Genomic DNA, 23,628 nt, shown 5'->3' with positions numbered 1-23,628 from the left:
CAGTCTTTGAGATGAGAGTCTCCTTTTATTTCTAGGCTGATGTTGAAATGCAATTCTCCCATCTCAGCCTTGAGAGGCTAAAGCAGAAACCTCTGTGCCTGACTCTACCTTCTAATCTGTGAAGCCAGGCCAGTTCCCACGTGGATTAGTTATGCCATTTCCAACTGAGGTGCATTCTCATATATAAGACTAGGGCAGTATTGCTGAGGCTTGCTTTAATGCACCATGTAGACGAAGGTTGTGCTAACTCCTTCCTTTCATTCACCATTGTTGACTTACTCCGATTTCCCCCCCCAGATCTCAGGGTGAGAGATTGCCTGTATACAGCTTATGCCACACTACGCAACTCCAGCCATGGCACTGTGATGGAGCTGGCCTGCAACCTTTTTGTGCAAGAAGGAACTCCACTCTCCCCTTGCTTTGTGGAGCAGATCTCCTGGTGGGCTAACAGTAGCTTTCAGCCAGCAGACCTAAGAGATCCCAACAGCACCACCATCCAGGCGAACGAAGGGCTATCCAGACAGACGACAGGTAAAACTTAAAGGTCTGAGGGCTACAAGATAGAATGTTACTCCATCACAGGTCAGAAGCCAAAGTGGTGGGTGCTCAGGATCCCCTTGATTGCAGCAGAAGTTTGTCTTTATGGGAGACATACCTGGAGTGACAGCTCTGTGAAGCAATCAAAGCTGACCTGTGCCCCTCTGCCCCTCCCTCTTCCCACCCTCCATAATGACAATATGCACACACACACACATACACACCGATATATACTGTGAATGATATACTTGCAATATTCCCTGCATGATAGCTTTGCCCTCCAAGTACATGACCATGGGACAATTTTGCTGAGCCTCCCGCTGTGAAATGAAGAATAATAATAGGGGAGAGTCGGTGAGAATTTGTTCAAGCATTTAGCACAGAGCATTGTTTGTTAGCCAAACAAAGACCTGGAGCAAAAGCTGACCCTGTACGGTGGTCTGCCTGTCCCTTTCTGGTAACAGATGAAAAATTTAACCATAGACCTCCTAAAACTATGCCCTGAATATCACTGTCTGAACAAAGGCTGAGACTCAACAGGAAACGATGGGAGTCTAGAGGAAGACAGTGTGACGTCTCCAGTCATAGCACCTCCTCAGGCCTGCTCGGGGAGGGAATACCTAATGGTTCCTCATCCCAGACAGTACCAGAACAGCCCAGCCTCTTCAAAAAAAGAAAAACAACAACAACAAGGTCTCCAGCAACATGTAGCTGTTAGCACAATTGGATGCCATATTTGATAGATGTTAACAAGTATGCTACCACCCAGCTACAGAGATGCGTTACTGTGCCCAGAATGGAGTGCAGGCATCAGGACCCGGTCTGACTTCTTTTTTTTTTTTTTTGGTCGGCCATGGGGCTTGAACTCTGGGCCTGGGCGCTGTCCCTCAGCTCTTCAGCTCAGGGCGATCGCTCTACCACTTGAGCTACAGTGCCACTTCCCTGATCTGACTTCTGAATGCTTGCTTTCCATTTCCACCCCCAACCCTGAGATGGCCAGTAGAGAGCACATAGCTGGAACTTGGATCCCTGGTATTAGCAAGGATCTGAGACTAGAAATTTAAAAAATAAAAATGTATATAGAGCCAGAAGCCAGTGGTTCATGCCTATACTGCTAGCTACTTAAAAGACTGAGCTCTGAGGATCACAGTTAGAAAATAGCCTGGACAAGAAAGTCCCTGAGACTTTTATCTCCAATTAAACACACACACACACACACACACACACACACACACACACACACACACACACACACACACACACACACAGAAGTGGAGCTGTGGCTCAAGTGTTAGAGCACTAACCTGGAGCACAAACGCTCAGGGAAAATTCAAGCCCCAAGATGAGCACACACAAACACACACACACACACACACACACACACACACACACACACACACACACACACACACACACACACACACACAAAGTAAATTGAAAAAATAATCACAAAAAATAGAATGATAGAGAAAAAAAGAGGAGAGGGAGAGAGAGAGAGAGAGAGAAGAGAGAGAGACAATAAGAGGGGAGGGAAGACCACATGAGTAAAGATCTTGTTGTCAGGGACGGGAAGGTGGCTCAGTGGTAGAGTCCTTGCCTTGCATGCATGAGGCCCTGGGTTCGATTCCTCAGCACCACATAAACAGAAAAAGCCAGAAGTGGCTCTGTGGCTCAAGTGATAGAGTGCTTGCCTTGAGCTGAAGAGCTGAGGGACAGCTCCCGGCCCAGAGTTCAAGCCCCACAACTGACCAAAAAAAAAAAAAGATCTTGTCAGCATTGAAGCTCTGCACCCTTGTTGTATACTTGTCCCACACCGTGCCCATTGTCATAACACACCAACCCTAGCTCTCCTGCTCACAGGTGAGAACCCAGGAGCCCCACTGCGGGAGCTGGTCAGCACCATGTCTGCTCAGCTTGTGCTTGTGAGCACCATGACCTTCCAGAACACCTGGCAGAGGGGATTCTCCTCCATGGACTCACAGCCTCTGCCTTTCACCTGTGTCCATGGCCTTGTCCTTCAAGTTCCCATGATGCACCAGATGGCTGAGGTCAACTACGGTGAGCCTGCTTCACTTAGGCTGTCGGAAGGGAGAGGAAACAGGGGCATGTGGTGGAGAGAAGAGGCCAGGTCCCTGCTCTGAAGGATCGCATGGAGACCTGTTTTCAGTGGCAAGTGCTCTGGGCTGTGGGTGGGGCTAAAGGAAAGCCCGGGACCCTAGGGTAGTGGGAGGTTCTTAATAGACGGGCCTTCAGAGAGCTTGCACCGACAGGACAGTGAGGTGGCAGATGTCACAACTGCTTGACATTTCTTTCTGCTTAGTAAGAAGGGAAGTTAATGGGAAACCAAAAACATTTGGGCCAAGCAATCTCCCCTGGTGTACATGCAATGTAGATCAAGTGAGGGCAAGGATGGAATCCAGAAGGTTCTTCAAAGCCCCTCAGACTGAAGGACCATGGGTTCTGTGTGTGCCCACCTGCCTGATGGCCACTCATCCTGGTGAGAGTAGGGTTAGAAATTAGAAGTGCCAATGCTAGCAAGTGCCTGGACGCCACATGTATGGTAGATTCCAACAGTGCTGTACTACAGGAGAGCAGGCCTCACCCCTTCTCCACACTTACCCTCCAAGTGGTTCCCCGGCTGTGGAGCTGTAGAGCCCACAGTCTTACTTAAAGAAACATTCATGAGACTTCACCAGCTTGCCAACCTTGGTTTCAGAAAGCTCTGCTATTCTGCTAATCCTTTTCCATTCTGTGTGTGCTCAGTAAATATATTCATTTGTTTAGTCAAACAATAATTACTCATTGAGGTCAAGTAAGAGGAGAACTGAAGGAAGTATACTGGACAATTAAATATGTAAGTATGGTTTAGTATAGTTCTTGTTCTCATTTTATTGCTGCTGTTCTGACACACTGGCTGGTTTGATGGGAAGCTGCGGGATCATAGGCAGGCCCCATATGACTCTTGTCCCTCCCAGGATGTGCAAGTACAGTGCCGAATGGCTGGTACATAGTGGATGTCCAGTAAGTACAGACTAGGTGACACGTGCAATAAGAAGTATATCCTTTCTTTTCCTCCTGAGCCTAAGCATCTGCCTTAATGGTCTGCCAGTTCTGCTGTTCCCCAACATACACCAGAGCCTTGTTTTTCTTGTCTCCCAGGAAGGAGATCCAGTTTGGAATCTACCCAGAGGCTCCCCTGCCCTTCTGGATTGTCTGCATAACTCTCTGTCCCTTTCCTATCCCTGGATCTAGTCATTGCCAGATTTTTCACTAGCAAATTTGGCTGAAGCTCCCTGTCACTAGCCATCTGTGTCTGCTGTCACCTGCTACCTCACATCCTGCTAAAATTATGCTCTGCCTGGTGGCCTGGACTTGTCCTCAGCAAGTCATTTTTATTGCCCCCAAGCTCCCAGCTGTTATCCTATGGCCTGTTTGCTTAGATGATAAATTACAAATGGTCAGTCTCTAAGTCAGATCCAGCTCATGTCTTCTTGGGTCTGTGAGAAAAATCTCACATGAAATCTGGATTTTTGGAAAAATAAGGAAACTTAAACACAAAGAGACTGGGTCCTGTTAAGCCACAAATTCTCCTTTTCGACAGGATATATAGTACCTGTACCATTACAACCTGTGCTTGGCCACTGCAGGACTGTGACTTGGGTCCTGTGAGATGTCTTAGAGATTCTGGGCCTTAAGCTCAGGAAGAGACCATGCTGTCCAACAGTATTAGGCCTCTAGCTGATTCTTAAGGGTGATTATGTCCAATCCGGTAAGCCTGCCTCTTTCTGGGGTCTGGTACTGTTTAGTCCTCCCTTGGTTCCTGGGACATTGCTAATTCTTGCTGCCCTGAACCCCCAGGTGTGTTCCGGGATGCCGTGGAGCATGAGGTGGGAGTGCTGGAGCTGCCTTTCTTGGGAAACGTGGCCAGTTTGTTCCTGGTTCTGCCCCGGGACAAAAATATAGACCTGGGCCTCATTGAGCCACACCTCACAGCTAGAGTCATCAATCTCTGGACAAGCAGGCTGAAAAGATCCAGGATGGATGTGTTCCTTCCCAGGTGAGTGGCTATCTTCCCCTCACACAACCTGCTCACAGCAGTCGCAGGACCTGGATTTAGAACTCTAGGTTCTGTTCCTATTCCCAGTGCTGGCTTATCGGATGTACCTCTAGTACTTCAGCCAAGAAATGTTGTTCTAGACTGAGTCCATTCCCAGAGTGTACTGAACCTTATCATATCATTCAAAGTATACAAATTGCATCAAAAATGAAGAGGCAAGATGGTTTATGTATTTAAACAAATATGGATGCAACCCAAATTCAAAGCCAAATTAAGGATTAAAAATTTGAGATCTGAAGTCCTTGGGCTAAAGGTTCTCATTTCCTCCAAATAGTGAGGGCCTCTCTTTTAAGACTATCCAATTGATACAAATTTCCAAAAGTTAAATGGTGGTGTTAGATTTTGCTTACCCCGCTAACCTCATTGCCTTGCAAAAGGTTTCTTCCATATATATATATATACATATGTATATATATATATATAATGGAGTGCGGGCTGGGAAGGTGGCTCAGTGGTAGAGCGCTTGCCTTGCATGCATGAAGCCCTGGGTTCAATTCCTCAGCACCACATAAGCAAAAAGAAAAAAAGCCAGAAGTGGCGCTGTGGCTCAAGTGGTAGAGCGCTAGCCTTGAGCTGAAGAGCTGAGGGACAGCGCCCAGGCCCAGAGTTCAGGCCCCACAACCGGACCTAAAAAAAAAAAAAAAAAAAAAAAAAAATGGAGTGCATCTTTGGGACACTCAGGATCAGAGTGAGTTTACAATCAATTTGTAGTCAGCATAAAGGGAGGAATGCCATCCAAGGGCTCATTTTCAGCAGATGAATTCCTCCCGCTCCTGTCCATCCATGGCCTTGGCCTCACTCCATAGCCAGGGTTCTCAGGGGCAAAGGCAAAGGCCTGGCAGCACTCCCTCAAGCAGTTAAAAATAAGTCCATGTGTTGGAACAAAAACATACAGAGAAAGATCCAGTGAGTTAGGGCCAAAGTCTAATGTGGGATCAGACATAACCCAGGGCAGAGGTGAACTTTACTCTCAGATAAAGTCTATCTTCAAAATCAAATATTTGGACTTCAGACCAAATCTGGATATTTCAACAGATCTCTCTGGCATGGAGTTGAAGAAACTCTCATCTTGTTATATTAGAAAGCAGCTTAGTGAAGGGTAGAGAAGGAACTCTTCACAGTCAAACACAGAGAGAAAAAGCAGCCCATTGCATTAATTTGCCATATCATTTTAGATTTAGGGGACAGATGTCTGGCTCAACTTGGAGCAACTGATATAAGCAATAATCCTCAGAGAAATGCCCAACTCCATCAAGAACTCTGTTTCCTGATTATGCCTTTAAATGTCTCAAGCCAAGCATGGTGGCTCATGCCTGTAATCCCAGGACTTGGAAGGCTAAGCAAGGAGGATCACCAGTTTCAAGCCCATTTGAGATACACAGCAAGCCCAATTTTAGCCCCAGTCCAGGCACATTGGCTTACTCTGATAACCTCAGTTATTTGGAAGGCAGAGAGAGAGATAGGGATGATAATGGTTTAAGTCCTACGTGAGCAAATGTTAACAAGACCTCCATCGACACAAAGCTGGGTGTGGTGGCACATCCTTGTGGTCCAGATACATAGGAGGCCAATGATAGAATCATTGAAGTTGAGGCCAGCCATGAGAAAAACTATGAAACTCTATCTGAAAAATAACTAAAGCAAAGAAGAGCTGTGTGTGGTTCAAGTAGTAGGGTAAGGGTACCCAAGTAACAAGCAGGAGGCTCGGAGTACAATTCCAGTACTGCCAACAACAAATCACTGATGTTCTAACCCCTCAGTAATGGTAAACCTCTGGAGGACAGAGAGAGAGAGAAAGCATGAATCTTAGCTCCCTAACTATTGGCTAAACTTGGCATCCTTCTGATAAATTATTTTTTAATCTCCCTAAGATTCCTGTGTAAGAAATATACAAGTTTTTAGAATGAGGCCACTTTACAACTAAACTAGTTAAAAAAAAAAAAAGAGGAGAGACAGAAGAAGGAAAGAAGGGAGGAAGGAAGGAAAGGGAGGGAGGGAGGAAAAGAGGGAGGAAGCAGGGAGGGAGGGAGGTGCTGGTGGCTCATGCCTGAAATCCTAGCTACTCAGGAGGCTGAGATCTGAGGGCCATTGGAAGCCAGCCAGAGTAAGGAAAGTCTGAGACTCTTTTCTCCAATTAATCACTCCCAAGCTGGAAGTGATGCTGTGGCTCAAAGTGGTAGGGCCCTAGTCTTGAGTACAAAAATTCAGGGATAATGCCCAAACCCTGAGTTAAAGCCCATGACCAACCAAAAGAAAAAAAGGAAGGAAGAAAGGAAAGAAGGAAGGAAGGAAGGAAGGAAGGAAGGAAGGAAGGAAGGAAGGAAGGAAGGAAGGAAGGATGAAGGAAGGAAGGAAGGAAGATAGGAAGAAAGGAAGGAAGAAGGAAGTCAGACAGGCTTAAACCCTTTAGGAATCAGCCAAAAAGAACTAAAACTTGTTTTAGGTCTAGATTTGAATATAAACTTTAAACTATTGTAGGCACAAAGTCAACTTGTATGTAAGAGTTTCCTCTGGTCCCATCAAATTATTCTTCATCATTTAGTAGACAATGCCTTTAATGTCAAGTCTGCATTTAATGAATAAAACCTTAGTTATTAGGTCAACAACATGGTAGGAAGCTGAACATGAGCATTTTTAATATTAGATATGATACTACATTAGCTTGTTTCATACTGACTTGAAAAAAATACCTGAGTCTGGATACTCTATAAAGAAACAAAGTGGGACTGGGAAGGTGGCTCAGTGGTAGAGCGCTTGCCTTGCATGCCAGAGGCCCTGGGTTCGATTCCTCAGCACCACATAAGCAAATGAAAAAAGCTGGAAGTGGCGCTGTGGCTCAAGTGGTAGAGCTCTAGCCTAGAGCTGAAGAGCTGAAGGACAGTGCGTACGCCCAGAGTTCAGGCCCCACGACCGGACCCCCCAAAAAAATAAAGAAACAAACAAACAAACAAAGTATTTATTTAGCTCACAGCTCTGGAAGTTCACAAACAGGATCTTCTAGCTATATGATAATGTGGAGGATGGTGTCCTGGAGCACAATGGGGAAGCAGAGATCACATGGCAGAGAAATTATGGACCAGCTTTGTTATAATAACTCACCCCCGTGGAACTACAGGCAAGAACTGTATTCATCCCTTCCAAGAGTGATGTCCCTAGTGTTCACCTCCCATCAGGCCTCATCTCTTAAACATTCTACCACTTAAACACAGTCACGCTAGGGACCAAGTTTCTCACATGTTAATCTCTTGGGGAAACACTCAGATGATGTCCAAACCACAGCATTTATGTGTTTGTTTAAAAAGTTACCAGGTCTCACACATCCAAAATGAGTTTTGCCCTTCCTTGAAAAAAACTGATGCTCCTCACATGTTGCCTATGCTTCTCTTTTTTAAAAAAAATATTTTATTATGAAAATACTGTACAGAGGTGTTACAATTACATGGGCAAGGTAATGAGTACATTTCTTATCAAGCATTGTAGCCTCCTCCTTTGTTTCCCCTTCCCATCCCTTCCCAGCCTCCTCCCGCTCCACCACCCAATCCTCCCCCCCCCCTTGCCTATGCTTTTCTAAAGATATTTTGCTTCTTTTTAAAATTGAGATATATGTACATATCCTCAGATTCATCCTTTTAAAAAGAACAATTCACAAGTTAGTGTTCTTACAAAATTGTGCAGCCATCACTACTATATAATTCTGGAACATTTTCATCATCTCAAAAAAGAAACCTCCAAGACAGTCACTTCTCATTCCTGTTGGATCCAGGGCAACCCACTCATCTTCTCTGCCTCTGATGGAAATTTCATGTAAATTAAAACATACAATATGTAGTTGCCATTTGTGTCCAGTTTCATTCATCTAACATGAAATTTGTAAAGGCTTATCGTGTGTGTGTGTGTGTGTGTGTGTGTGTGTGTGTGTGTGTGTGTGTGTGTGTGTGTGTGTGTGTGTGAGTCCTGGGGAATGAACTCAGGGCCTGGGCACTGTCTCTGAACTTTTGTACTCAAGGCTGGAATTCTACTTTCACAGTTCCACTTCTGGCTTTTTGATAGTTAATTGGGTTAATATTGGGCTATGTGGTAACTCTACAGTATGGAGTTAAAGCACTTTCAAGATATTTTCCAAGTGGCTATACTATTTGATATTCTCAGGGAATTTCTTGTCTAGGCTGGCTTTGAACCTCAGTCCTCATATCTCAGGCTCCTGAGTAGTTAGGATTATAAGTGTGAGCCATTGGCAACCAGCTATTAAAGTTTATCTTACTTTAACTTGAGCCAGCATATCATCTCTTTTATTGCTGAATAATATTCTAATGCATAGAAACACTATTTTGTTTAACCATTCTTAATTTTTATAAATATTAAGTACCAGTACCCTTTTTTTTACTTATATCCACTTTTAGCTACTACATTCATATGCATATTTTATTTATTTATTCATTTATTTTTGTCAGTCGTGGGGCCTGAACTCTGGGCTTGGGTGTTATCCCTGAGCTCTTCAGCTCAAGACTAGTGCTTTACCACTTGAGCCACAGCACCATTTCTGGCTTTTTTCTGCTTATGTGGTGTTGAGGAATCGAACCAAGGGCCTCTTGCATGCAAGGCAAACACTCTACCACTGAGCCACCTTCCAGCCCTGTATGCATATTTTTATATCTATTTACCTATTTATCTATCTACTATATCTATCTATTATGTGCATATGCACATGTGTGTATGCATGCATGCGCATGTCTGTGTGTGTGTGTGTGTGTGTGTGTGTGTGTGTGTGCTGGTATTGTGGCTTAAACATAGGGCCTAAATGCTGTCTTTAAGCTTTCTGTGCAAGGCTAATGCTCTACTGCTTGAGCTATAGCTCCACTTCTGGCTTTTTGCTTGTTAATTGGTCTTACAGATGTTCCTGCCTGGGCTGGTTGTAAGCCACAACCCTCAGATCTCAACCACCTGAGTAGCAAAGATTACAGGCATGAACCACCTGTATTTAAGTTTTTTGCATACATCTAAGAATAGAATTACTGGGTTATGTATTTTAAGTGACTAATGAAGTATGGCATCTTTCCATGTGCTGATTTGTAATTTGTATCTTTTCTGAGGGATACTTATTCAAGCATTTCTCCATTTTTAAGTTGGTTGCCTTTAAATCATAGAGTTGTGACAGTTTAAAATTTTATTTGAGTTATATGATTTGTAAATGTATTCTCCCATTCTCTGGGTTGTCTTTCACCTTCTTGACAGTGTCCTATGAAGTTGTTGATTTTGATGAAGTCAAATTAATCATTCTTTTATTTCTTGTGTTTTTGATTACATCTAACAAATCATTGCCTAACCAAAGTCACAAAAAATTATGTCCACTTTTTTAATGTTTTTTATGGTAAAAATACTATATAGAGGGGTTACAGTTACATGAGCAAGGTAATTAGTACAGTTCCTATCAAGCATTGTTGCCTCCTCCTTTGTTTTTCTCCTACCATCCCTTCCCTCCCACCTCCAAAACACACTGCCCCCACCCCGCCTAAATTGTAAGGTTCATTTTTCAACAGACTGTCTTGTACATCTCATTGTTACAATGGGTCAACCTGTATCACTATTTAAACATTTTGTTTTTTTCCCTTCCCCTCCCCAAATTAGACTGACATCAAATACACTGAAAATGGGTTATACCGTGGGGAAGAAACATACAAAGAAACAAAAAAAAAAATCACATGGTACATTATAAATACATTAGAAACAATAGCAAGAAAGAAAATAACCAACCACTTGTGTCCCTATCTTGGGCTTCATTTCCCTTAACATCATCTTATCTGGTCATATGTACATAGCTTTTGACCTTTTCTGCTTGGCTCAGACATATACTAGTTATTGCAAATAAGGGAAACCATGGGACCTATGTTTCTTTGGGCCTGGCTTACTTCACTTAATATAATTTTTTCCAAGTCTTTCCATTTCCTAACAAATGGGGTGATGTCATTTGTTATGATGGAGGCATAGAATTCTATTGTGTGTGTGTGTGTGTGTGTGTGTGTGTGTGTGTGTGTGTGTGTGTGTGTGTGTGTGTGTGTATCACATCTTCTTGATTCATTCATCTACTGAGGGGCATCTGAGTTGGTTCCATATCTTAGCTATGGTAAATAATGCTGCAATAAACAAAGTTGTGCTGGTAGCTTTAGTATGGTCTTATTTGTGATCATTTGGGTAAATGCCCAAAAGTGGGATTGCTGGGTCATAGGGGAGCTCTATGTGGAGTCTTTGGAGGAACCTCCATACTGCTTTCCAAAGTGGTTGAACAAGTTTATACTGCCACCAACAGTGCAGTACGGTTCCCTCTGGCCACAAGCCCTCCAGCAACTGTTGTTATTCGAGTTCTTGATTATAGCCATTCTAACTGGGGTGAAGTGATATCTCAATATTGTTTTGATTTGCATTTCTTTTATGGCTAGAGAGGTTGAGCATTTCTTCATGTGTCTATTGGCCATTCTTATTTCCTTTTCAGAAAGTTTCTCTTTAAGTCTTTAGCCCACTTATTTATTGGTCAGTTGTTTCTTTGAGGAATTGTTGTTGGGGGATTTAATTTTTTGAGTTCCAAGTATATTTTAGATATGAGACCCTTGTCCGTTGTATGGCGAATGAAGATCTTCTCCCAATCCATGGGCTTTTAATGGATCTTGCTAGCTATGTCTTTTGCCATGCAGAAGCTCTGCAGCTCATGCAAGTCCATTTGTCCAACCATTCTTTGATTTGTTGTGTTTCTGGGTCTCTAGTAAGAAAATTTCAGCCTGTGCTAGGGATCCCAAGAGTTTCTCCTCTTCCCTCCTGTAATATTTTCAGAGTGTCTGCTTTGAGTTCAAGGTCTTTGATTCATTTGGAGTTGATTCTGGTGCAGGGTGATATATAAGAATCTAGCTTTAGTTTTCTACATGTGATTAACCAATTTTGCCAGCACCATTCACTGAAGAGGCTGTCTTTCTTCCATTCTATTTTTTTAGCACCCTTATCGAAGATTAGATGGCTATAGATTTGTGGGTTTATTTCTGGGATTTCAATTCTATTCCATTGGTCCTGAGGTCTGTTCTTGTGCCAGTACCAAGCTGTTTTGATTATTATGGCTTTGTAGTAGAGCTTGAAATTTAGTATTGATATTCCTCCAGCACTGTTCTTTCTGTTAAGGATCGTTTTAGCTATGCGGGGTCTTTTATTGTTCCATATGAATTTTTGCATTGCCTCTTCTGTTTCCTTGAAGAATGAGGTTGGAATATTGACAGGTATCGCATTGAATTTGTAGATAGCCTTGGGACATATTGCCATTTTCATGATTTTGATCCAATCCAGGACCATGGAAAGTTTTTTACTTTCTAAGTTCTGCTTTGATTTCCTTTTTCAGGTTTTTAAAGTTTTCATCGTAGAGGTCATTCACTTCTTTAGTTAATACCTAGGTATTTTATTTTTTGTGGGGCTATTACAAAAGGAGTTGCTTTCCTGATTTCAGCTGGGCTCTTCTTATTGTTGGCATACAGAAAAGCCATTGATTTTTGAGGGTTAATTTTATACCCTGATACTTTGCCAAAGTTTCCAATCAGTTCAAATAATTTGGGAGTGGAGTCCGTGGGATTCTTTAAATACAAGATCATGTCATCTGCAAAGAGGGAGAGTTTTACTTCATATTTCCCTATGTGTATCTCCTTTATGTTTGCATTTTGTCTTATTGCTGTAGCTAGGCATTCTAATACTAAATTGAAGAGAAGTGAATAGAGTGGATATCCTTGTCTTGTTCCTGAGTTTAGAGGAAATGGCTTTAGTTTTTCACCATTAATTATAATGCTGGCTGTAGGCTTGTCACATACAGCCTTTATCGTATTGAGGAATGTTCCATGGATTCCTAGTTTTTCCAGAGCCTTCATCATAAAAGGGTTTTGGATCTTGTCAAATGCTTTTTCTGCATCTATTGAGATAACCATGTGGTTCTTGTCCTTGCTCAAGTTTATGTGATGAATTATATTAATTGATTTGCATATATTGAACCAGCTTTGCATCCCTGAAATGAATCCTATTTGATCATGGCGTAGGATTTTTTGGATGAATTGTTGAAGTTGATTGGCCAAAATTTTGTTGAGAAGTTTTGCATCAATGTCCATAAAAGAAATGGGTCTATAGTTCTCTTTCTTTGATGAATCCCTGCATGGTTTGGAGATGAGGGTTATGATGGCTTCATAGAAAGAGTTCAGTAGTGAACTATCTCTTTCAATTTCATTGAAGAGTTGGAGGAGTATTGGTGTGAGTTCTGCTTTGAAAGCCTTGTAAAATTCTACTGTAAATCCATCTGGTCCTGGGCTTTTCTTAGATGGGATGTCTCTTCTTGCTGTTTCTATTTTGATTCTTGATATGGGTCTGTTAAGTTGGTTTAGTTTCAGCAAAAGGTTAAAAGAGATTAAAAAAAAAAAAAGAACATACACATGTATTACAGGACTTTTTTTGGTGGCTTCTGGTGTTTTGTTCTAATTTTATTCCCTTGTGGTGTGAGTGAATGCAGGGCATAACTTCAATGTTTCTGAATTTGGACAAGTTTGCTTTGTGACCTAAAATGTGGTCTAATTTGGAAAATGTTCTGTATACTGCTGAGAAGAACGTGTATTCTGATTCTGCTGGGTGATATATTTGGTAGATGTCTGTTAAATCTAGTTGATCTATGCAGTTGTTTAGATCTGCAGTTTTTCTGTTGAGTTTTTGCTGGGTTGATCTATCTAGTGGGGATAGTGGTGTGTTAAAGTCCCCAACAATTAATGTCTTTGGATCTATGTGAGATTTGAGGGAAAGTAGTGTTTCTTGGATAAATTTGTGTGTTCCATTGTTTGGTGAATAGATATGTAGAATTGTAATATCCTCCTGAGAAGAGATCCTTTAATTAGTATGCAGCAACCTTCTTTATCTCTTCTCACTAATTTTAATTTGAAGTCTATTTGATCTAATATTAGGATTGCAACTCCTACTTGTTTATGGGGGCCGCTTGCTTGGTAGATTTTATTCCAGTCTTTCACTTTCAGAATATGTTTGTTTTTATGGGCAACATGTGACTCTTGAAGGCAGCAGATAGAGGGATCTTGCTTTTTAATCCAACTTGACAGTCTGTGTAGATTAATTGGAGAGTTAAGTCCATTAATATTGAGAGTTAGGACTGAGGGATGTTTGGTAGTTCCTGCCATGTTATCTACCTTCTTGGGGGTTGTGACAACTGGGTTCTTACTATGGTTCTTGTATTCTCAGTTTGGGTGCGGTTTCTTGGCCTTTATTGTGGTCTTGTTGGTCTTCTATGTGTAGGGACATCTTTAAGTATCCTTTGTAGGGCTAGTTTGGTGGAGATATATTGTTTCAATTTTCTTTGTTATGGAAGGTTTTTATTTGACTTTCGGTTATGAAGGAGAGTTTAGCTGGGTACAGTATTCTTAGTTGATAGTTGTCTTTAGGGCATGGCATACATCATTCCAGGCTTTTCTTGCTTTAATTGTCTCTGCTGAGAAATCTGAGGTTATGCTAAATGTTTTCCCTTTATAGGCGATTGATCTTTCCTCCTTGACAGCTTTAAGGATCCTTTCCTTGATCTGGATTGATCCTGTGTGGATTATAATGTCACCATGGGATGTCCTGTTCTGGTCTGGTCTATTTGGGGTTCTAAAAGCTTCTTGTATCTGAATAGGCCTATCTTTTTGCATGGTTGGAAAGTACTCTGCTAGTATCCTGTTAAATAAATTTCCTAGACCATTAACTTCTGTCTCTAGGTGCTCCTCTACACCCATCATCCTCAGATTAGGCCTTCTGATGTTGTTTTCTAAATATTGAATAGATCTACCATATTTCTTGGATTTGTCCTGGATAGTTGTACGTTCTTTCTCTATAATATCTAAGCTGTCTTCAATCCCAGAGATTCAATCTTCTGAATGGTCTAACCTACTGTCAAGATTTCTACTTTGTTTTTATTTCCTTTCCTTCTAATTGATCGGCTTTGATGGCTTCAAATTCTTTGTTGGAGCTTTGTTTTAGATCTTGTATAGACTTCTTCCTTAATCTGTTGTTCAGTGTTTATTCTCAAATCCCTTAGTTGATTGGTTATGGTTTCATTGGACTCCCTTTCCTTCTTAAGGGCTCCATTCAACATTCCCATTGTGGTCTCCCTGGATTCCTTCAGCTATCTGTTTATGGATTCCATGAATGCCTCTATTGATCTTTGTCTATTCTTATCCTGCTCACACAATTCCTGTATTACTCTTTGATTAGCTTCCTCACGCGCATACAATTCCTGTATTTCTCTTTGACTGTTCTCAGCCTGCTCATGCAATTCCTGTATTACTGTTTGACTGTTCTCAGCCTGCTCACGCAATTCCTGTACCAATTTTTGAGTAGCTTCCTCAAGCTCAGGAGATTCCTGTATTAATTTTTGGTTAGCCTCATCATGCTCATGTAGTTCCTGTACTAATCTTCGGTTTGCCTCATCTCCCTCCCTATCACTCTCACACTGAGTCCTTTGCAGGCTTTCAATCTTTTCATTCACCATGCTTACCAGTAGTGTTTGTAGAGCTTTTTGGGAACTCTCCTCTGGATTATTCATTATCTGTTCTGTCCCCTGATTATCATGAGTGGGAGTTGAGATACCTGGACTTGCCATTTTTCTTGTTTCTCCAGTTTGTTCTGCCTTCTCCAGTTTTTTCTGCCCATTTGGTATGAAAGTAACACCAATTTCATGCTTGAACACTATTTTAAGGCAAGCATCAACCAGAGTCCTGTAGTTGTACAGTCAAAAAGGCTGCAGATAAATCTAGTTCAACAGATACAATCTATGCAACATCAAACAACTATGGATTAATGGGCTAAGAACATTGGGGAGGCTTTCATTAGGCCAGAAATTAATAGGTTTAGGGGGAATTGTGGGGGGAAATAGGATTAGAGGGATGTGGAGAGGTAAAAGAAAAGAGTGAATTTAATCAAGTCCTAATCTCAGAGAGGAAGTGGATAGAACAGAATGAAAGGAGAGAGATAAAGAAACAAGTAAAAGGGCTGGGAAGGTTGCTCAGTGGTAGAGCGCTTGCCTTGCATGCCTGAGGTCCTGGGTTTGATTCCTCAGCACCACATAAGCAAAAAGAAAAAAGCCGGAAGTGGCGCTGTGGCTCAAGTGGTAGAGCTCTAGCCTTGAGCTAAAGAGCTGAGGGACAGCGCCCAGGCCCAGAGTTCAGGCCCCATGACCAGACCCTCCCCCCAAAAAAAAGAAACAAGTAAAAAATGAAAAAACAAAATTTTAAATTTAAAAAATGAAACACTTAAAATTATGTAAGTATAAATAAATAATACTACTATTAAAGAAGTTAAGCCTAAGAGGTTGTGAATTGAGTAATCAATTCCTGAATTAAGTATGTACACAATGAGGGATAAGGTCTAATAATCAAGGATGGATATATATCTGGGGATGAGCAGAACAGCAATTATGTCATGCAAAAAAAAAAAGGGCCAAAGGTCAAAAGAGATTAAAAAAAAAAAGAACACACACACACACCTAAAATTAAAATTATGAAAGAAAAAAATAGAAAACACTTAAAAATTTTTTAATTAGGTAGAAAAAAGAGTTGGGTTTTTTTTGGGGGGGGAGGGAGGTGGAAGATCTTGTATCTACCCGGTGTCTGTAAGCAGTCTCTTGGTGGAGTCTACGGTTTGCTTGTGGTGTTTGGTTTTCCTGTGGCTTGATTGGTTTCTTAAGTCAGTTTGTTTGAGCAGGCAGAAAAAAGCTCTGCTTTACCCAGGACTTTGTGATCCTCCTCCTAGGCTAGTTCAGAGGGAGGGAGATCTGCTTTGAGTACCACAAAAGTGGGAGATGGCTGTTTCCTCTAGCTTGGAGTTGCTGTGATGAGGCTAGGTTCTGGGTAGGGTTGAGGCCTATCAGCAATCAGTAGCATTTCCCTGAGGGGCTAGCTCCTGAGACACTCACAGAGACCAGCCTGGAGCCATTCTCCGGATTTATGTTTACTGAGTTTCAATTATTTGTCTTTTACCTAGCCTGCTGCTGAGACTGAGAGTCTAGGCTGCAGTGGGGAGGGGCAGCCTCATGCTGTTTACCCAGTGAAGAAAGCCACTCTTGTGGGGGTGGAGCTTTCTCTGCCTGGGAAAGGCAGCTTTCCCCTGAGTGGAGCTGAGCCCAGCAGGTCAGGTCAGTTCAGGTTCCTGTAACCTGTGGAATGGTTCCTATTGTTTTCTTCCAAGGCCTGAGTTGGAGCTAGCTGCTTCCACCAGGCCTATGTCAGTATCAAAAATGGAGATCTTCTCTGGTGGTGGGGGTGGGGCTACCTCCCCCCCCCCCCCCCCCCCCCCCCCCCCGCTGCTCCCTGAGAAGAAGTAAGGATGTCTTGGGTCTACTCACACCAGCCTCTTAGTTTCTGGGCCGTCCATGGTTTGCAATCAGCAGGATGAAGATTTCTGCTCCTTGTCAGTTCTTGCTGGTGGTGAGTAGAATCCACTCACACATGTGTCTGGCGCCTTTGTCCCAGACTCACTCTGTTGATATGGTGCCGGCAACAGCCACTGTTGGCCCCCCACTGCTGCCACCATCGTGGCTACTGGCAAGTGCTCAGATCTGTCTCCTTGACAGAGCTGCCTGTCCCTCTCTGGCCAAACTCTCTGTACTGTGATGGCACACTTGGTGTGATTCTCTAGCCTAGCACCGTTCAGTAAACTAACACTAAAACTGCTTTCCATGTTTAGCCTCCAGCTTCTCCTCTGCCATCTCGGATTCCTTTTTTGTCCATTTTATTTAGGCATTTTATAGTTTTCCTTTTACTTCTTAGGTCTTTAGTCCATTATTAATTAATTGCTATATGGGTGAAACTTGAACAACTTTGAGTCTAGAGATGTCAACTTCCCCCACAGTGGAAAATTCACACATACATAACTTGCTTTAGGGAGCAAGTATTAGGGCTCATTTTTACTGCTGTTTTTAGTATGCTAAAATGGTATTATTCAGTTTTACCGCCCAAAATATTCACCATAGTTGGTTTCAAACAGCTTTTCTCAATATCATTGAGAAAGCAAAATAAAATCACAACAATAAAACTACAATGGTATACCCTATGTATTGTTCTGATCACTTAGAATTATGTTCTTTAATTTTCACAACACTGAAAAAACCCACTATTATATTCACCTCAAAAGAGGAAACCGAGGCAAGGACAGGTAAAGGAACTTGCACTGGAGATAAAGAAACTAGTTCCCTCTCCACTATTAAGATACTAAGCCCAAACTCAAAGCCCAGCCATTGAAACCCTAAGGTCATAGTCTTTATCACTATGTTTCAGCATTCAGTTTTCAAAAAGATGTTTTAGATGTGTGGCTGAAGTAGTGTTATGCCAGTCTAGCAAGCAGGCTGCCTAACTTCAATCCCAAGACTACCAAAAAGAAAAGAAAAAAGATGTCCTCAGTATGTAAGACATTTTTGAAAAATGTCTGCCTATTTGTAAAAAGTATATACCTTTTTTTTCAGAATTGTTCTAAAAACAATCCAAAATACAGCTTCATGAGAAAGCCTGATACTTTTGTGTAAAATACTGGTTCCATTACCCAGTATAGTCATGAAGATCTTTGCTAGTAGCTGGTCTTGGTCAATATTTTTACTTTCCTGGAAATGCCACATGCTTTATAGGAAAGACCATCTAAATTCCACTGTGATTTTTTTCAAAAAAGAAAGACAGACACACATACACACCTTCAAAGAGACAGAGAGAGGAGTTAAATTATAGTTCCTGGCACTGGTGGCTAATGCTTGTAAACCTAGCTACTCAGAAGACTGAGATCTGAGGACAGTGGTTCAAGGCCAGCATCAGGAAGAAAGTCAGTGAGACTCTTACCTGTGCTTAATCACCAAAAAAGCAGGAAGTAGAGATGTGACTCAAGTGGTAGATTTTTAAGAAAAAAGATCAACATCCCATTTGAAGGATTTTTTAACAGCAAAGTTTAAGGGCTTTGCCCTTGGGGACATGTTGTGAAGTTGACATTCTGATGCTTACTGCTCTCCAGGGCTTCCTAGGCAAACTAAGGTTCATTCCTTCTCTCCCTGTGGTGAAGGCATTCCCTACATAAAGCAAAGCACATAGGAAATGTGGCTAACCCATAGAAACAGCTATACCATCTTTTTTTTTTGCCAGTCCTGGGACTTGATCTCAGGGTCTGGGTACTGTCCCTGTGCTTCTTTCATGCAAGGCTAGTGCTCTACCACTTGAGCCACAGCTCCACGTCTGGCTTTTTAAATAATTTACTGGAAATAAGAGTCTCACAGACCTTCCTGTCAGTGCTGGTGAACTGTAATCCTTAGATCTCAGCCCCTTGAATAGCTAGGATTATAGACATGAGCCACCAGTGCCACTCTTAGTTGTCAATTCATCAAAAACTTTTCTGTACCTCCTGTGTCAGTGATATTGCCCAAATTGAGAGATAGCAAAGCACAGATGATCCAAATCTGGGCTCCACACTCACACACCTGGGTTTGAATGGAGGTTTATCACATACTCATTAGGGCACCCTGGGCAGGTTTCTTAAGCTCTTTAGCCTCAAATTTCTGATCTAGTCTGAAGATAGTAAGAACATGGCTACATGAAGATGAAATAAGAATCCATATACATCTCTTACAACAAGGCCAAGAGCAAAATGTCAGCTCTAAATATTACTAAGAAATAATCACACACTGGGATAACCTCTCTCATCAGGTCATTTATAATATCATAAAGAATGGTTATAGAACACAGAATGCTCTATACATCATAAAGGTAAAATAAACACTAATACAGCTTTATGAATTATGGCTCACCGGGTGCTGGCGGCTCATACCTGTAATCCTAGCTACTCAGAAGGCTGATATCTGAGATCATGGTTCAAAGCCAGCCCAAGCAGGAAAGGCCATGAGACTCTTATCTCCAATAAACCACTAAAATCTGGAAGTGACACTGAGGTTCAAGTAGTAGAGCACTACCCTTGAGCTGAAGAGCTAAGGGACAGCGCCCAGGCCCAGAGTTCAAGTCCCACAACTGACAAAAGAAAAAAAAAAAAAGAATAAAAAAAAAAAAAGAATTACAGCTCAACATCCAAAACTAAACCTGGGGTCGGGGAGAAACAAAAGATTTTCTATCTAAAACAAACAAATAAGCCAGCTATGGAAGAAAAGACTGCTGTGGCTCAAGTGATAGAGCATTTGCCTAGCAAGCTCAAGGGCCCTGAATTCATAACTCCAATCCCACTAAACCAGTTTAGAGAAAGGGATGCAGTAGGGTGAAGAGGGTAAAAAGTTGCAGAGGTAGGAAAGTGCCATGAGGGGTCAGGTGGAAAAGGAAAGGAAAAACAGCATTGATGGAATCCGATGGGCACAGACTTCCAAGTTGGAACTTCGCATTTTATACTGTGTGTACTTTGTATTTTGAATGGGAGTTCTAAATGAAAATTGGTGGCTTGTTTTTGTTTTTTAGATTTAGGATCCAAAATCAGTTCAACTTCAAAAGCATTTTAACTTCTTGGGGAGTCACCGATGTTTTTGACCCATTCAAAGCTAACTTGAAAGGAATTTCAGGTAATAACTTTTCTTCCAAGTTTTTTGGTATATTATTGTTATATTGACCAAGGGTGCTTCATTGTTTCCAGCCTTCAGTAACCAACAGTCAGAGTCAAACATTAGGTAACAAAATAAAGTGCCATGTTTTGTATAAGGATGTGTTGCCTCTGTTAAGAGTCAAACTTGGGTTAGATCTGAGGGAGGAGGGATATGCGTTGAGAGAGCTGAGCAGTTTTTGGAGATCACCTTGAATTCAGTGGCCAAAAAACATAGTGAGGTCTCCCTCGCTCTGCTCAGATAACCAGGGCACTACTAGAGACTGTGTAATAAAAGAACCTTCATTCTGCCCTCTACTGTCATATCAGTCTCCCTGTTTTTACCTCTTCTCCTTCGCATCTCTCCCCAGGATCTCCCCTATCCTTTTCTAATGTAGCTAACCTTCAACGTTCCCTCATCTACCCTATTTCCTTTCCTCAAACCACCCAAGCTCTTGTAACCTTGCTCTAAAACATTCTCCTTCCCAATCTCCACACTCAGTTTCTTTGTCCATATAGTTGACATTCTATTACCATTTGATAGAAATGTGTATCCTTATGATTTGAGTGTGTATAAAACATAAGAAGGGGTAAGCACTGGTGGCTGATGTCTGTAATCCTAGCTATTCAGGAGTTAGAGATCTAAGGATCGTGGTTGAAAGCCAGCCTGGGCAGGAAACTCTGTGAGTATCTAATCTCCAATAAACTACTCAGAAAAGCTGGAAGTGGTGCTGTGGCGCAAGTGGTGGAGCACTCACTGAGCAAAAGAAGCTCAGGGACAGCACCCAAGCCCAGAGTTCAAGCCCCAGAACTGTCAAAACAAAACAACAACAAAAAACATAAGAAAGGAATGGGATACTGGAAACAAATTTCCAAAATCTCTATGGGAGACTATTGGTCAAACTTTTCTCAATTCAAAGGCCCAAGTTGTTTGCTACTTTGGATGGGAAATTATCTGTATAGTGATGACACTGGATTTCAAGCTTCCTTTTGACTTTGACATTCCCCTTACTTGATGAGCTTGAAAGTCATTACGTTAAATGTTAAACACTGCAAAGTTTTCAGAAGCTTTGTTCAGAATCTTCCATCCTTAGCAATCACAGAAAATTATGCATGTTTAAGCTTGAAGTGTTCTAGGTTGGAATTTAGATAAGACCATCCAGATTGCCAGTGTTACTTGTCCCCAAAAGAAAAAATAATTATTTAAAAAAAAAAACAGAAGAAACTATCTAGAACTAAAAGTGCACCATCTTAAGAGTTGGAGATGTGGTAGAGTGTTTGCCAGGTATCCATCCTCAGCACTACAAAACATAAAAAACCCCAGTCCTTCATCTCTTTATTCATTGCTTACACATGCAAAGAAATAAGCAATGTAATAATCAAGTTTGCCTACACTGCCGAAAGCAATGCTTGGTTAATTTGGATACCTAATAAATACTGACTTGGTAGAAAAAATTTCCTTAGTGACACAGATATAATCTGACACTAGGAAAAGGAAGAATATGACCATAGAAGAAGGATCAGAGGGCAAGACAAGAGAAAGGCATAAAGAATTAAAAAGTACATTCTATTTTCAATAAATGTGTAAAATGCAACCCATACTACCTTACTTAGACTCCAGGGCTTAGCTATGAGATCCTTTTGGCTGATGGTAATTCTCTTCCTTTGATGATCCAAATTCAAAAATTTAGGGTTCTGGATTCAATCTCCAGCACCAGGGGGAGGTGAGTAACTATGGGACTAGTCTTCACCTTTTTATATGAACATATTCAATTATAGATTATGACTTACTGATTGTGCTTTCATAATTCTTAAAATGTTCTCCCTTTATCCTGGAAAAACATTAATCACGTGTCTTGAAAAAAAAAATTGATCTTAACTCTACCATTCCCTTATTGGTAAAGCCATCCACTGTCCATAAACCTCAGAGTTTTGTCAGTGGTAGGGCTTGACCTCTGGGGCTGGGCACTGTCCCTGAGCTCTTCAGCTTAATGCTGAACACTACTTCCAGTTTTCTGATGGTTAATTAGAGATAAGAGTCCCAAGGATGGGGCTGGGAAGGTGGCTCAGTGGTAGAGTGCTGGCCTCACATGCATGAGGCTCTGGGTTTGATTCCTCAGCACCACATAAACAGAAAAAGCCAGAAATGGAGCTGTGGCTCAAGTGGTAGAGTGCTAGCCCTGAGCTGAAGAGCTAAGGGAGAGCATCCAGGTCCAGAGTTCAAGCCCCAAGACCCCCCCCCCCCAAAAAAAAAAAGTCTCATGGACTTTCCTGCCTGGGCTGGCTTTGAACCATGATTCTCAGATCTCAGCCTACTGAGTAGCTAAGATTACAGGCATGAGCCCCTGGTGCCTGGCTAAAATTTTGATATCTGGTTCTTATAAAATTTAACTAAAATTGCTTTTCCAAATGCCTTTGGCTACATTGCCCAAGAAGGGAGTGGTATAGAAAAAGAACCTAATCCAGGAAGTCATATCTGTGCAAGGTGGCTTCAGACTAACCTAGACATCACTGAATCTTTCAAGTTCCTGCATTCCTAAGCTGGGCACTGGTGGCTCACACTGGTAATACTAGCTACTCAGGAGGTTGAGGTCAGAGGATCATAGTTTGAAGTCAGCCCAAGTAGTTAAGTCCATGGGACTTATCTCCAATTAACCACTAAAAGGCCAGAAGTAGAGCTGTGGCTCAAATGGTAGAGCACTAGCCTTGAGTCAAAAAGCTCTGGAACAGAACCAAGGCCCTAAGTTCAAACCTAGGTACAAAAAAAAAAAAAAAGTTTCTGCATTCCTAAAACAAGGTAGTCATCACTCACACCACTTTTTGATAATTCAAATAAAATGAGTTAGCAGCACAACATCCACAATTTTTACCAGAGGAAATGGGCAGAAAATACTGTCCTTTCCTCCTTCAATTAACAGGCAGTTAACACAGCTATGCATGATTGAAAGTCCACCAACAGGAAACATTTGATCTTTTCTTTCCATCGGATTCCAGAGTCCAGGATCACTTAGCTCTCCATCTAAAAGCCTTTTTTAGCTGTTTGAACTCAGTATTATTTCAAGACTCAGCTGAGCCTAATGTATAGTTTTCCTCTAAACTTCTTTGATGTTGGAAGCTTTTAAGAATAATTTGTCTTCATTCCTACTTCCTTTAGGATCAGTGGGATTTCAATACAGTATATACATATACCCTTAGTCCAGAAAATACTCCTTATGCAAAAATGCAAAATTATGAAGCAATTACTTTGTTGCTTGCTTTTATAATCTCTTCCCAGTAAGAACTATGAGTTCTCTCTGTTTCTGTAATTTAAGTAAGCAAACTATGCAGAGTACATAGGCCAAGGAGAACACAGAAAGAAATAAGTGGCTAGGGAGAAGAAT

At 41.7% G+C, this 23,628-nt stretch overlaps 1 protein-coding gene across 1 annotated transcript in view; it reads left to right on the top strand.

Moving 5' to 3' along the window:
- Positions 1 to 23,628, top strand: part of Serpine3 (serpin family E member 3) — a 36,911-nt gene that overhangs the window by 6,750 nt on the left and 6,533 nt on the right. The window contains exons 3-6 of the mRNA XM_070000147.1: positions 298 to 531; positions 2,398 to 2,595; positions 4,396 to 4,594; positions 20,131 to 20,231. Coding sequence (XP_069856248.1) covers positions 298 to 531; positions 2,398 to 2,595; positions 4,396 to 4,594; positions 20,131 to 20,231 — 732 coding nt within the window. The remainder of the gene's footprint in view (positions 1 to 297; positions 532 to 2,397; positions 2,596 to 4,395; positions 4,595 to 20,130; positions 20,232 to 23,628) is intronic.

Source organism: Dipodomys merriami, unplaced genomic scaffold (assembly GCF_024711535.1).
Source record: "Dipodomys merriami isolate MVZ:Mamm:240054 unplaced genomic scaffold, mDipMer1.0.p SCAF_56, whole genome shotgun sequence".
NCBI lineage: Eukaryota > Metazoa > Chordata > Mammalia > Rodentia > Heteromyidae > Dipodomys > Dipodomys merriami.
This window is presented reverse-complemented; position numbering and strand designations above follow the sequence as displayed.